The sequence below is a fragment of the Mus pahari genome, chromosome 2 (genome assembly GCF_900095145.1).
Source record: "Mus pahari chromosome 2, PAHARI_EIJ_v1.1, whole genome shotgun sequence".
Lineage (NCBI taxonomy): Eukaryota > Metazoa > Chordata > Mammalia > Rodentia > Muridae > Mus > Mus pahari.
Window position 1 is genome coordinate 113,919,816 of NC_034591.1, and position 12,173 is coordinate 113,931,988.

A 12,173-nucleotide genomic window follows, 5' to 3' on the forward strand; every position below is an offset into this window, starting at 1 on the left:
GGAGGAGGAGGAGGAGGAGGAGGAGGAGGAGGAGAAGGAGAAGGAGAAGGAGAAGGAGAAGGAGAAGGAGAAGGAGAAGTGGAGATTAATGCCTCCCTCCCCCCTGAATATGGTCATAACTCAATGGCTTACTTCTAACCAACAGGACACAGTAGCATGTCACTGCTGGAGTCAGGTTGCACAGCACTACAGTATATATACACTCATGCTCTGGAGGAAGCCACGGCTGCCATGCTGTGTGTGAGTGGCACTAGCAAGAGGCCCGTATGGTGAAAACCGAATCCCTCTGGTCCATAGTCAGACAGATACCGAGGCTCAGAGATCAGCCCAAGCTTGGCCTAGAGAGAGCGATAGCCCCACCCAACCCCACAGCCTGACTGCAGCTTCTTGAGGCCCGGCTGAGCTTGTTCTCACTCAGGAGGCAGAACAGGCTAAGCTACTAAATGTCATTTGCTCTACTTCAGAATAATTTGTAACAGCAATAAATAATAAATATAAACTATGCCCTAGGGCATAGTTTAGATTAATGTGTTACCCAGCAATAAATAATACAGTTATGCCCCAGGGAGCTATAATAATCAGACACCATATGAACTAGGAATGAAAGTGCCTTGTAGCACAGAAGACATGTCTCTCTGTAACAATCAGTGAGGCCCCCGGATAAACCACATAGCAAACTGACCACTACCATATAAGGGAAGATTAGATTATTATTGCTAATATTTTGCTCATCATGAATGACCTGAGAAATTAACTTTACATAAGAGTAGCCCATATAATTATAATGAAAGTGTATGAGGTCCCATGGGTTTTGCATTCTAAGTAAGGTGGTGGTCATATGTCCCTAAACATGGGATATACATTTTCTAAAGTACGAATTTGGAAAAAAAAATATGTGTATAAGCACGGGAGAAACTCACAGGCGTGGTTAATAAGACTCTAATAATAACTGTTCCCTGGCTTGGGTAACAGTGCTGTGGTTAAATGAAACATTTATCCTCCCAGGAAGCTGGAGCAGAGAATGGTCCAATGGAAAGTCCTGCATGTTGTTTAAATTTCCATGAGCCTCAAATGGTTTTACAATAAAGTTTTAAAGTTCAAAATCTCATCAATGATGTTAAGGGTCTGGGTAGCTTAAGAGAGAAGGTGGGGTGAGGCCAGTGGGCGAGCCTAGGGTGTTAGCAGTGCTCTGAATAAAAGTTGCATGGTAGGCTTACTTTCTCACTAACCACACTCCATACCTGAGGGAGGGGTAGCACATTTACAAAATGTGCTTCCCAAAACACATACAGAAATTGGACGTTAATAATACATCATGTCAAATGCCTTTTCTTTCATTTACGGACAGCAGATTCTAATACCCTCTTTTTAAAATTTTCATAGACCAATATTCCGTTCCAATTAAACTGAGAGCTCCATCTCCACCCACCACTCCTCAGAAGCCTGTACACATCAGATAACTTTACATCCATTCTAGAGTCCCATCCAAAATCGATGAGCATGGGGGCTGGAGAGATGGCTCAGCCATTAGGAGCCCTGACTGCTCTTCCAGAAGTCTTGAGTTTGATCCCCAGCAACTACATGGTGGCTCACAACCATCTGTAATGGGATCCTATGGCCTCTTCTCATGTGTCTGAAGACAGCTACAATGTGCTAATATACATAAAATAAATCTTTTTTAAAAAATAAAATCGAGCCAGGCGTGGTGGCACACGCCTTTAATCCCAGCACTCGGGAGGCAGAGGCAGGCGGATTTCTGAGTTCGAGGCCAGCCTGGTCTACAAAGTGAGTTCCAGGACAGCCAGGGCTATACAGAGAAACCCTGTCTCGAAAAACCTAATAAATAAATAAATAAATAAATAAATAAATAAATAAATAAATAAAATCTATAAGCACCAAAACAAACACAAATACTTTAGAGACATATTTTTAGGAAACAAAATCTTGTTACCAAGACTGCAGAGGGCTTTTGCGCTGCCCTTCAGACACCAGTGCGTGACTGTCAAGTTTACAGTATCCTCCAATTTCACCACCCTGAAGAAAATCTTCCTTGAATCTAGTGAATTGAAAAAAACAAAAAGAAAGAAAGAAAGAAAGAGCTGGAAAATATTCTCATAACTCAAGTTGCTGGGTTGAAACTAATTTCCTAACAACATTTTCAACAGATGTTTTTTTAAAGATGTATTTATTTTCTTTTCATGTGTACAGGTGTTTTGCCTCCATGAATGTCTGTGTTCCGTGTGTGTGTGCCTGGTGCCCCCTGGAACTGGAGTCACAGATGGTTATGAACTGCCATGTGGGTGCAGGGAACCAAACCCAGCTCTTCTGCAAGAACACCTGGATTTATTTTATTTCATCTTGATTTATTTTGAGTCAGGGTCTCATGTAACCCAGGGTAATCTTAAACTCTCTCTGCAGCAAAAGAGGACCATGAACTTCTTTCTCCTCCTGCCTCCACCTTCTGGGTGCCAGGATCGCAAGCACGTATCACCCACCATGCCTGGTTTGTATGGGACAAGCACACGACAACAGAACCACACCCCCAAGCCCCTCTTTGGAATTTAACTTACAAGCATGTGCTGCATAATTTACCATAGATATCTCTTCTAAGGAACCCAATATATCCATGCCCCAAATCAACACTGTGATCATCAGGTGAGGGACCTGGATCGCCCACTCCTCACCCACTCCCTAACCCTTCAACTATTTTACTACGAGACAAACCCAAGACAGAGCCTGGCACCTGGGTGCACTTCAGAGTGCCATCAGCTTTAACAGGGACCACACGTAAGTACCTGTCATGGTTTCTCTGGATGTTTCTTAAGTCCAGGTACAGACCAGTAGCTCTACAATACTGAAGGTAGCGAGAGCAAGCCAGACTTGAGTCGCTCTGAAATACAAGCAAGAGGAGAAGGACAGTCAGCTGGGAACTGGATCAGCACTGGGGTCTCACTGTGCTGGCCACACTGACAGCATTGCTGTGACCCTGAGCAGAGTGAGCTCTCCACTGCTCCTGGGCTGTTTTCTCCTTTCCAGGATCTGTCAAGGACCCTTCTGCATGTCTCCATAGGTGTAGCTTACTAAGATTTCCCAAAAGCTCTAATTTATCACTTTAAATATACTACACACACACACACACACACACACACACACAAACACACACACATCCTGAGCTACATAGTGAGACCCTGTCTTTAATATCTAATATATATATATATATATATATATATACACACACATATGTATATATATGACTTCAACTATACATACATACACTTTATGTATATTTGAAGTGACATGTATATATATGCATATATATGACACGGTCTCATCATGTAGCTCGGCCTATCCTCAAACTGTGAATCTTCCTCCTGCTTCAGCCTTTAAGTCCTGGGAACACTGACAAGTATCACCAAACAATGATTCATTCAGAAAAATAAATAAATAAATAAATAAATAAAGCTTTTACTGAACACGTTTCTATGTATGTACGCATGTGCCTCTTCACACATGCAGAGATCAGAGGACAACTTGCAAGAGTCAGTTCTTTCCTTCTACCACACAGATGCCAGGGACTGAACTCAGCTTGTCAGGCTTGGAAGCAAGTGCCTTTACCCACAAAGCCATAGCTCATCAGCCCTCAAGTTTTAAAGCCAAGAACTAGATACGTGATCCACTGCAGTCTCTGCCTCCCGCCAAAAAAGAAAAGAAAAGTTCCTAAGAACCATTTCTACCCCTAACTACTGAAGAAAAGAAAAGCCTTCTCTAAGGAGGAGCCAAGGGAAACACGGACGGCTGCTCAGGTAAGAGACCCCCAAAGGTAAGTCTGAACAGACAGCTTACCGAGACTGCCAAGTAAAAGGCCTAAGCTTTAAACTACACAGAAGGCTCGTGTCATTATTATACCACTGGCAGTCTGAGAGAGCCCCATTAGAATAGGTCACTCTGAATACATCCAGAGACTTGATAGCCCTGTCCACCACCACCCCCACCTCCACCCCCCCACCCCCCGCTTCCTGAAATCGGAAGCAATGTGGTCACATGCTTCTGAGTCCATGCCTTCCTGGCTGTGATAGACTGAATCCCTGCAAACTGTGAGCCAAAATAAATGTAACTGCTTCTTGTCAGTTATTTTATGGACTGCAGCAGGAAGACTCACTAACACAGGACCATTCTAAAGGAGACCACAGAGAGCTCTTCCCTTGTTTTTTTTTTTTTTAACCCCATACTGATCCAAGGACAGGCAGCTGGGGAGACAGGTCTCCCCAGAATCCAGCTGTGCCGGTGCCTTGAACTTGGATCTCTAGTCTCTAGTCTCCATTCTTCTCGTCTACAGGACTTTGTCATAGCATCTCAAAGGACTAAGGGAAGGAGTCATACGTTGATGGTAAATTACACAGCAAGGCACACAATGTCCAGGAAAGCCCTCCAGACCTTGAAAGGCGCACACCTTTCAATTCTAACTATTGTATAATTTCATGAGCTGGCTGTGTAGCCTTGGAAAAGTTGGTGACTTTTTCTGAGGGCCCTATTTTTCATTCTTGCAAAGTACATCAATCGGACGTACTAATCACGCCACTCAAACTGAACTGCACACAAGAGTAAGCACATACAGACCAGTAATGGTGCAGCCACAGCACCCGTCCCAAACGAATGGACAAAGACTCTGGAAAGATGCCATTTCTCTTCTTTGCCATGTGTTGGGGGGGGGGGAGGAGGGGAGGTCTAAATCTAAAAAATAGTTTAAGTACCTCAAAATATCACTATCTGATACATCTGTGAAGAGGAGGGCGGGCCTTCCAGAGGAAACAAAATGACCTGTTTGGGAACAATGCCTCTCAGATTATTGAAACAATAGTCCCCAAGGAACTGGCATTTCCTCAGGAATTTCATGCCTAGAGAAGGAAAGGGCTGAAGCCAGATGCCAGCCCGGGGATGGGGGGGATGGAGTAGGATGGGGAGATGTGGTAGTGAGGGGCTGGGGTGGGATGGGAGATGGGGGGCTGGAGTTGGGGGCAGTCACTTCTCCCAGGAAGACATTTCCCTTAGTTTTCACAACCTGTCAGGCTGTCCTTCAGGAAAGTCTGAGGCCAACAGAAGGGTGGGTGTATGGCCACAAAGGACCACCTGCGACTGAGACTGCTGTGTGACACGTACCTATTGCCCTCTATCTAGACCTCAAGCTCACCGAGCACCCTGAAGATAGGCTGTTTGGGGGTGGAGTGTGGGGCCTTCTTGAATGCACAGAGTAACTCTTCTCTATGTTTTTTACTAGTACTTGTCTGATTTCATTCTGCAGATGATAAGTGGGACACGCCTAGCTTGTTAGAGCTGTTCAGGGCCCAGGCTCTGACTGTAACAACTCCACTCAGAGTCTCCACCTGTAAGTCCAGTACCAAAGATAAGGAAGCAGAAAGACTATAGGTCTGCGGTCAGGCTGGGCTACAGAGAGACTCTGCATTATCGAGCCGTCTTGTCTTTATGTTACAAGATAAACAATAAAACAATAGTAAACAGTAAAACCCAGCAAGCTTATTCGGGCAGCTGGACACTCACTGCTCTCTCTGGCTGGCACAACGTTCTTATCTCTTCCAGTCGCTCTCGCGCATATCCAAAGTCAGCTTGTTTCCAGAACATGTCCTGGGCTGACTCCAGAGTGTCTGTCCTGTTTGCAAAGAAAGAGATTTTATAACTTTTTCCCTTGTCTTTTAAATTTTATTTTATGTATGTTAGCATTTTGCCAGCATGTTTGTATGTACCGCCATATGAATGCCTGGTGCCTACAGACATCAGAAGGCATCAAATCCCCTGGAACTGGAATTATTGATGTCTGTGAACCACCGTGTAGGACTGAACCCAGGACCTTTACAAAGAGCAACAAGTGCTCTTAACTGCTAAGCCACCTTTCCACTCCACTCCGGCCTCACCTACTTTCTTTTTTTTTTTCCGGCCTTGGATTTTCTATTGATTTAAGTTGCTAGAACTTTATTTTTTGTTGTTGTTTTTGTTTTGTTTTGTTTTGTTTTGTTTTTGTTTTTTGAGACAGGGTTTCTCTGTGTAGCCCTGGCTGTCCTGGAACTCACTTTGTAGACCAGGCTGGCCTCGAACTCAGAAATTCGCCTGACTCTGCCTCCCAAGTACTGGGATTAAAGGTGTGAGCCACCACGCCCGGCAAACTTTTACTTTTTAAAGTATGCCATTATGGTCCACACACACACACACACACAAATTATCACTATGTACATAAAACTCCAAATGAGTTCTTCACATACTATTCCTTTATAATAAAAAGGCACACCAGAAATCTATGAAGTTAGGTTCATCTGGACCTGAAGACAATAAAGTATTATTTACTCTGTTCTCTTTACCCAACAAATCATGTATGTGCTAGAATATTTGACTTTCCTTGAGCATGGATGGCTATTCTTTCAGAATCTGTAAGAAACTACCGATACTATTATCTTCTTAGCATATATGGGGGTGGGGTTCTATAATGGATGATATTTCTCCCCCAGACAGAAGAAATAACAGATATTCCTTTCATTGTGAGATGGGTTGAATTCATGACCTGAATAAGCAAATTAGCATCTGCAGGTCTTACTGTCTACTGAGAGTCTAGCTGGGAACTAGGGCACAATCAAGATGTACTTCAAAGAACTCAGAAGTGAGGACCGGGTATCATAAGGAGACTTACCATCCCAAGTCGACATAGCTGCAAACAGGGGAACCGAATCTAAACTCTGGTGCGCAGGATTTCTCATAACCCCAGCAGTAGTTTAGATTTTCTAAGTGTTTCTAGAACATGAGATGTGTACATTTAGAATAGACTCATTTCTTCTGATGGTTAAAAGAGACTCTCTGATTGTTCATGACAGAACTTTCACATGTATGTTTAACAGTATACATCTAACAGTATATATCCACGTATCATAACATTCTGAGAGGGGCAGGCTCAAGAGTCTCCATCCACAATTGTGTTTACTAACTCCTTCATGTCTGCTCCATAATCAAAGTCCGGGCTTCAGCTGGCCTGCCAGGACGACCTGAATTAGGGTTTCCTGAGGTATATCTTAAGGTAATGTCTTCTGTCATTCTCAGGAAGCAAAGTGATTCTATAATCAGTAACTAGAAAAAGAAAAAAAAAACAAAACACATTCTCTGGAATTTCTGTTACTAAAAGAATTCCACTGAAAGGATGGCTGAGTGACTTCAGTCATCAATCAAGACCAGCAGAAACAGCGCAAGGTCAGAGCGCTCCAGCCTGGAGGCCAGGGCCCTTTTGCAAGGCCCAGGAGCTTATGCTGGTCAGATTCCATCTGCTTCCGGTGCCAGCACCATGGGAAAGGAAGCGTCTTACAATGGCCCCGCTTTGATCTCTAAGGCCTCCGGAGAGACGTCTTTATGGGCTCCTCCTGTTTGAGGTCTTTCCAAGCTCACAGTCTCACTCAATTAGAGCCAAGGCTGAGGTGTGACTACGGAAAGGAAGGGCTAAGAAGCCTCCTAAGGGCAGAAAGGAGAGGTGTGACCTTCTTCACTTTGAGAAAATGTTCTTTTCCTCGGGAAGTCTCATACATTTCCGGTTGTTCAGAATCTACCCATCGATTGCTTAAGCTGACCAGTTAATTTTCTCAGGGGTTTCAATGCTAGGTTTCCTTCTTGTGAGCGGGCTATAGTTTAAGCCAGTTTTGGTCCCTTCGGAATATTGCATGAAAAGGAAACAGTGATAGACTCCTGGGGAAGGCAGAAGTCCAGCTTTAGCTGTGGCTAATGAAGCAGCATTTTGAACGAGCCAGCCTAAGCTGCACCCCGGAATGAATGAGAACAAGGTATGAACGTAAGGTAAGACAATGCCGTCATGCAACACATCCTTGTGTGAATGAGAGAACACACATGACAAAGCCATCATTGTCTCTGTGTGCTAACCTCAAAAATTAACTTTAAAAATACCGAGGATGCGAATAATAAAACCAACTTAAAAAAATATATAGCATGCTAAACAGTAGATGAAGGGTAGAAATCAAATGGGACCTACCTTATATGGACAGCGGGAATCCTCCCTGCACACAGAGGCAACATGCCTGTTATTGTGCAAGAAGAAGGGAATGTGCTCCACGGGGAGGCGAAGGCTGGAGTAGTCATACAGGGCCTTGCCAGGCACATCGTCAGCCTCAGAATGAGCCTCGTCCTGGCCACTCAGTGGGACTTCATGAAGCAATACTCCAAAGACAAGCAGCATTAACATAGCAACCCACAGACCTACAGAGCCAATTGGAAACATCTTTACTAAGAACGTCTCTTTTAAACTGGGCAATGGCACATGCCTTTAATCCCAGCACTCAGGAGGCAGAAACAGGAAGCTCTGAGTATAAGACCAGCATGGTCTACAGAATGAGTTCCAGGACAGCCAGAGCTACACTGAGAGACCCTGTCTTGACAAAAGAAAGCACCTTTAGACAGGAGTGGTGGCACATATCTAATCCCAGCACTTGGACAGAGGCATAAAGACCTCCCTTTAGGACATGGAGTTTGAAGGTTGTTGGGAATGAATATATTTGAAATACATTGGGTGTACTGTGAAATTCACAAAGAATAAAACAGTAGCTTAAAGCTCCCTTTAGGGTTGGGCATGTAGCCCAGTGGTAGTTGCTTGCCTAGCATGCACAAGGCCCTGTGCTCAGTCCTCGGTATGGTGTGGTAAATAAATAAATCCCCTTTAAAAGCTAAATTGCTAAGTATGATTACTACATATTTTGCTATGTCACCAAATCATGTTCCTTTGTTCACCAAATATTTATTGAGCACTTGCTATGTGCCAAGCACTGTACTAGGAGGGAGGTATACAAGTGTGGGAAATATATTCCACCCTGAATATTTGCACATTTCAGAGTTGATTATTCAGAGAGAACAAAGAACTTTTCAGGTCCAGGGATGGCCCCAAAATGCTGTTGTCTTGTAAAATTGAAAAAAGGAAAAAGAAAGAAAGAGAGAAAGAAAGAAAGAAAGAGAGAGAGAGAGAGAGAGAGAGAGAGAGAGAGAGAGAAAGAAAGAAAGAAAGAAAGAAAGAAAGAAAGAAAGAAAGAAAGAAAGAAAAAAGAAAGGAAAGAAGGAAGGAAGAAATTTGTATCTGTGACCATTAATAAACAGTGAATGCAGACACGGGTCTTCCTATTTCATATCATCCCTTTGTGTGCCCAAGAAAGAGGACCACAGATGTCTGTGTCCTTGTAGACAGCAGGACAACTCCAGGTAGCAGCACGCATTCTCTGGCTTCTGCCCTCCCTGGCCTGAACCATCTCCCACTCCACGGGGGACCAGGCGCCTTTTAAAGCTGTTCACAAGGCTCAGTCAGCTGCCCTGTGCCCCTCAGGGTCTCTCATTTATTAGGCTCACAGTCAGGTTTGTATGTTTTGTTTTTTCCTGTCAACTGTTTATTATCAGTTCCCCTCACAGGCTAGCATCCTCAGAGCTTCAGAAGGAAAGGGTTCATTTAAGATTTCCCTACACAGGACTGAACAAAGCATTGATGTTATGAGAAATGACAGTGATCAATAGTTTCCTGGATTTCTGCTCACCCCCCCCCCCAGGGAAGGATAAATTTCTTGGGTCAGTTTCTTTTATCCATCCCTGACAAACTCACACCACTTAAACTTCCACCTTTACTGATCACAAGTTTTCCCTAAGTGTCTCTTCTAAAAGATAACTGAACACACCCTGGGCATTCCATAGTAAAGTCGGGCCCTTATAAGACTGGAAGGACCACACAACTTTCAAAATCAGCCTTCACTGATGTTTACAAATACAATGCTCTGTTCAAGTTCCAGGCCTATGGGGGTCATAAGGTTAAAACAGTGATGATCATGGGAACAAGTCCTTTGCCCAGTAAGTAATTAAAGGGGTTCCTTGCTTTGGAGGCCCTGAAGGCTATGTTGCTATCCCTTGTAAATCCAAGGGACCTTGATCTAACAGTAAATTACTAGCAATTTTATAAAATTAAAAAAATGCACGGTGGGTTAGTGAGCAGGGGGAAGGGGGATGGGATAGGGAAGTTTTCAGAGGAGAAATGAGGAAAGGGGATAAAATTTGAAATGTAAATAAAGAAAATAGCTAATAAAAAAAAAATGCCAGGCAGTGGTGAGTCCCAGGACAGCCAGAGATACACAGGGAAACCCTGCCTTTGGGGAAAAAAAAAAGCATATTGATAAAAACAATAACTACTTAATAATGAAAATACTGACCTCTTTGGTCCTCAGAATCCCCCCCCGGAAGCTGCTGACGCTTTGGATAGCCTAAAACCTGAGAAAAATAAAGTACATTACCTTAAAAGCATGCCACAACAGACCAGTTAACTATTCTAATATAAAGGAACTACGAAGAGAGAAAATAACCAGAAAATCCCTTGCCAGAAGCCGGGGCTCAAGACGCTTGCTTGATTCTCCTTAGTGAATGAACACTAAGTCTCTCAAAGCAAAGTCAGAGACCAGGGGCCCCTGGACATAGTAACCCACGGAGCAGACACTAGTGGTGAGCAGGAAGGAGGTAGCCCACTTCACACCACATCACTCAATCCAGAACAACAGGATAATTAACAGAGAAAACATGACTAGGACCAAAGCCGGTTCCCGGTTCTCATTGCAGTAATCCTGTTCTCTTGATTCCCAGGGCTGCCTGGGCCAGTGCCAACCTCAGGATCACCGCAGGCCGGCCACCCAACCCTTGGACTCACCCTCTAGGAGCACTAGGTCCTGAATTTCGGGTATCCAAATCCACAGCTCTGCAATGCCTTCTGCCGGTTAACGAAACTTGACCATTCATGGAAAAAAAAGTAACCCTTGGCGGTGAGGAAAATCTAAAGAAGCAGATCAGACAGTTGGCTTTTGCAAGGGAGGGCACGTACCCACTTGCATATGCTGGGTGATGGTTCCCTGTGGTGCATGAAAGTACAACTTCGGGGCCTGGCAGAAAGCCTTCCTGGAGTTGAGTTGTCTGGCAAGACTTGGGATGAAAGCTTTAGTAGGTTAGGCTACCGCGTCTTTTTGCACAAAACGGTCAATCGCTCTTCACTCGTATGGCTTGATTGGATTTCCACGGGCCTAAAAAGAGAAGAGGGGGGGAAAAAAGGTAAAAATCTGAACGCCTTAAACCATGAGAGCTGGTGTTACTAGGACGACCACATGAATGGCTTAGGGCATTGCTGGGCAACAGAGCCGGCAGCGGACAGATGAAAAGTTAAATAAGTGCATCTGGGACTCAAAGACTATCAAGTCCCAAGGTAAGCAAGCAGACAGAGCTCAGACTGGACTTGGCTGCCTGAGGCGCCGAGGTGGCGATCCTGCTGTGTCGATCCTCCGGTTGTCTGTGGAACGTCAACCCCTCCCCTGTGTAGCGGAGTCAACCCCTCGCGCCCGACAGCAGCCAACCCTGCCCCGGCTGCTTGGGGATGCAGCTGTCCTAGGAGGCGCTCGGGTCCCAGGTGTGCCGGGGAAGGTCTGGAGAAGCGACTCCGCCCCAGCATGGGGATCGAGGCAACGGAGCAGGCCTGGTTGGGCATCGCCGTTGCCTACAGCCACCGATCAGCTCCTGGTAACCAGCTGAAGGCCGCGGGCCCGGATCAGAGTCCCAGAATCAGGCTGCGAGCCCACGGGGGTGCAGGCGCGGGCCGGGAACAGGAGGGGACGGCGCGGGGCCCACCTGCAGCTTGTCTAGGGAGCGGCGGCAACAGCGGCAGCTCGGGAGCAACGAGACGTCACCGCCGGCAGCCGCGAACCGGAAACCTCAGGCGCCCAAGCCGGGCCAGGGGGCGCCCGGGAGCAGCCGCGACACCTTGGCCCCGGGCTCAAGGGCGGACCCAAATGCCCTGACCACACCCGGCGACCAGAGTGTCTGAAGGGCACTGTTGGACACCCATCAGCCAAGGTTACCGACAGCCCGTGACCCACAGCTTGATCCACCGGGACACCCGCCTACATCCCCTCCGGGACGTGGGACACCGAGGTGCAAGTCCCTGGCTGCTCCGGCGCTTGGCAGGCCTCCAGCACCAGAGTAGGCAGGCAGACTATGGGGCTGTTACACATCACCCAGGGTTGTAATTTTATTGCTTTCTCATTCTGAGCAGAAGTTGCTGCTCTGATTTTCAAATGAGACTGAATGTAGTGGGACTAGTTCAGTGAAAACAC

The 12,173-nt window shown here is 45.6% G+C and overlaps 1 protein-coding gene across 1 annotated transcript in view; it reads right to left on the minus strand.

The window, feature by feature from the left end:
* The window catches only part of Eogt (EGF domain specific O-linked N-acetylglucosamine transferase), a 34,806-nt gene extending 23,025 nt beyond the window's left edge, over positions 1 to 11,781 (minus strand). The window contains exons 1-8 of the mRNA XM_021191239.2: positions 11,689 to 11,781; positions 10,895 to 11,090; positions 10,236 to 10,293; positions 8,033 to 8,256; positions 6,695 to 6,795; positions 5,557 to 5,665; positions 2,796 to 2,890; positions 1,952 to 2,056 (exon numbers count right to left, since the gene is read on the minus strand). Of these exons, the coding sequence (XP_021046898.2) occupies positions 1,952 to 2,056; positions 2,796 to 2,890; positions 5,557 to 5,665; positions 6,695 to 6,795; positions 8,033 to 8,256; positions 10,236 to 10,293; positions 10,895 to 10,933 (731 nt within the window). The 5' untranslated portion in view covers positions 10,934 to 11,090; positions 11,689 to 11,781. The remainder of the gene's footprint in view (positions 1 to 1,951; positions 2,057 to 2,795; positions 2,891 to 5,556; positions 5,666 to 6,694; positions 6,796 to 8,032; positions 8,257 to 10,235; positions 10,294 to 10,894; positions 11,091 to 11,688) is intronic.
* Positions 11,782 to 12,173: the final 392 nt, after the last annotated feature.